We start from the raw sequence: 3054 nt of genomic DNA, 5'->3' as shown, positions 1-3054 counted from the left end.
GTTGATGTTAATTTGTTTACTTTTACTTGTAATTGATCTCCCTGCACCAGCAAATATCAGAAGTCAATGAAGAGATATATTTAAATCTGAATTCTGAACATTCATTATTAACAGCAATTTGACATTCAGGGATTAAAGGGTGAGAGAAAAATATAAAAGTTAAAGGGAGAAGGCCAAAGCCAAATTAAAGAACCAATCACATGCACCCAACAAAGTATGCACATTGCAAAATCCATGCAAAGCAACATTACTTGAAGAAAATTAGGCATGGGAACGAAAAGCTTTAAACACATAGATTTTCAAATTACAGCTAAATTTGACTATTTCAAAAGATGCATATGCCATAAAAGTGCTAAAAGCGGGTAAAATTCTTAGTGAGCTCACGAGACACTAAACAGTACAAGAAGCATAAAATCAAATCAAATCAAATCTATTCTCGCCGTTAAATGACACAAGACAAGTAACTAAATCTGTTCCCTGCAAAGTTTCAATTTGTAACATCATAGTCAAATTACTCCAAAGAAAGAAGACGACAAAGCATCCACAATAACGTTCCCATATCTTCACATTCATATAATCACATTGCACGCCACCACATCAAACCACCCTAACAACTAGTCCAAATCAACGAATCGAGTTCAAATCCGAATCAACCGACAATGCTAAAACTTTCGCACCATCGACAACATACAACATAATGCGTCAGATGGAATCCCGTAAAACGAACAGATCAAAAATAAAATCCACACAACCGACGAAAATGTCACAAAAAAAAATGCAAGCAACTACCTAAAACTAAATAGAATATATGAAGCTTATGGCAGATCCAAGATCTGAAAAGGCAGATCGAGGAAAAGCTCGAATGAAGAAAATGTAAACGAAGAGAGGTTTCGTTTGTGGTTACCTTTTGGAAATCCTGAGGTGCGACGCCGGGAAGGTAGAATGAGAAGGCGCCATGGAAGAGGAGGAAGAAGAAGGATGCGGAGAACACAAGGGATCTCCGAAACGACATGTCGTTCGATATCGGAAGAAGAAAGAAAGAAGAGAAGAGAAGAGAGTGGGTTTGTGTGTGATATTATTAATAATGAGTAATGAGAATAGATCTACGACGAAGAGAGGGAGCTCGGTGTGAGTAATATAAAAAGATTAGAGGGTGATGAAAGAAGGATGTGTTGTGACTTGTGAAATGAATCAGTGTAGAGCGGGACACAGTGAGACAGATACAAAGGTTATATTCGTCTTCCCATCTAATTCTGCCACGTCACTCACCTTTAATATTTATTATTATTATTATTATTATTATTATTATTATTATTATTATTTTAAATAAATATATTTTTATTTTTATGGTATTAATTGTTATAAAAAAATATAACTCAAGAATTATATAAAACATTTTATACTAAATACATAAGGAAAATAAAAAATAAAAAATAAAGTCAACTAAAAAAATTATATATAGAAAATGAGATTTTTACAATATTTTTTAATAGCATGCAAATATTTTTTTATGCCTGATAAATAATATACAAAATGTAATATAATTTTAAGATATAGTATATTGATCTTTACTAATATTAAATAAAAATACTTAAAAACTATTAATTTATAAAATTATATATATTAGTTTTTAATATTAAAAGTTATAATAAAAAGTTATTTTATAATGATACTACATTTTAAAGTTGTAAAGGGAGCATGTGGTAAATTATAATTATAATTATAATTACAGACTATTTTTATTAAAATTACAAGTGACACATTTTATTTTTTGTAAAATTTATAATAACATTACTCAGGTCAACGCATGTTGAAATATTAACTATTAAGCATCAATAAGAAAAGAAATACATGGTAATTCAATCAACCCAAAAAAATTATAATATAATTGATTATGTGGTTATAAACAACTATACCACAGGTAGAAGAATTCCCAAAAACATAAATCATTTCATTTCAAAATAAATTCTAACAATTTTGACATAATCAATTTTAAATCAAACCAATTAAACCAATTACACACATTAGTACCCATGTTCAATTTTTTACCAAAATAGAAAATGACCAACTGCTCCTCCACCCAAAAGGCCCAAATAAGCTAAACTAAACCACCGACAAATCTCCAGCTCACGGAGCTGTGTTCTTATTTTTATTCATTGCTAAAGGTGCATTTGGATAGGGTGTAACTAGTTGTAACTTGTAATCCAAATTAGCACATGCAATGCATGGAGATATCAAAGTAAAAATTTTAAATAAATGCCCGTTGTTCATTAAAAAAAAAAAAGGATAAAAGTTGTGAATTCATTTATTTCTTCATATTAGTTATTTGTCAAAAAATTTGTCTAAATTATTGACAAATTATTATAATATGATACAAGTAGATTTAGAATTTTTCCCAGTTATTCAACAATATCATTTTACTATATTCTTTGTATATTACAATTTCTTAATATTCAACATAACCCATTTACATTAATGCTGGATTTGTTAGCATTAAAATAGATAGAAAATTAGAAACTTAAAAAACTATCACGTTTTATGGTCAATAAGTTTATTTTTCAAATTTTACATTTAGAGTGTGCTTAGATTGAGTACTTTTAAATTTCAGTATATTTCAAATATTAAAAATTTTAAATATCATAATCAAAATTCCTTTAAATAAAAAGTATTTTGTTTGGTTGAAGTAATTATATTAATTGTATTTTTTAATTGCTTTATTTGAAAAAGAAAGTTAGATTGTATTTATTAATAAAATATTTAGTTGACTTTATCATTTATTAGTTTTAAATATTAGTTAATGCATATAAATGCTGAAATGAGATAGAGAAAAGAAAAAATTGAAAAAGGTTAAATTAATTAAAATTTATATTAAATTTTTTTAAATCCGAAATCTTTTGATTAAATATGTGAACACAAAATTTTGTCTTTGAGAATTTTAATTATTCTAAAAACTATTTTTGTTGGGTCATTGTTTGGGCCAAAAAATTTAGCCCGAATATGGGTTTTTTTTTTAATTGATCTCCAAACACATTTTTAGCTTTGGATTCTACCTTT

At 27.5% G+C, this 3054-nt stretch overlaps 1 protein-coding gene across 1 annotated transcript in view; it reads right to left on the bottom strand.

Moving 5' to 3' along the window:
• The window catches only part of LOC107495494 (transmembrane 9 superfamily member 8), a gene marked incomplete in the record, with an annotated part of 3957 nt that extends 2768 nt beyond the window's left edge, over positions 1-1189 (bottom strand). The window contains 1 exon segment of the mRNA XM_021125451.2: positions 905-1189. Within this exon segment, the coding sequence (XP_020981110.1) occupies positions 905-1012 (108 nt within the window).
• Between the last annotated feature and the right edge of the window lie 1865 nt (positions 1190-3054).

Source organism: Arachis duranensis, chromosome 6 (genome assembly GCF_000817695.3).
Source record: "Arachis duranensis cultivar V14167 chromosome 6, aradu.V14167.gnm2.J7QH, whole genome shotgun sequence".
Taxonomy (NCBI): domain Eukaryota; kingdom Viridiplantae; phylum Streptophyta; class Magnoliopsida; order Fabales; family Fabaceae; genus Arachis; species Arachis duranensis.
The sequence above is the reverse complement of the archived record's forward strand: the minus strand, read 5'-3'. Positions and strand labels throughout refer to the sequence as shown.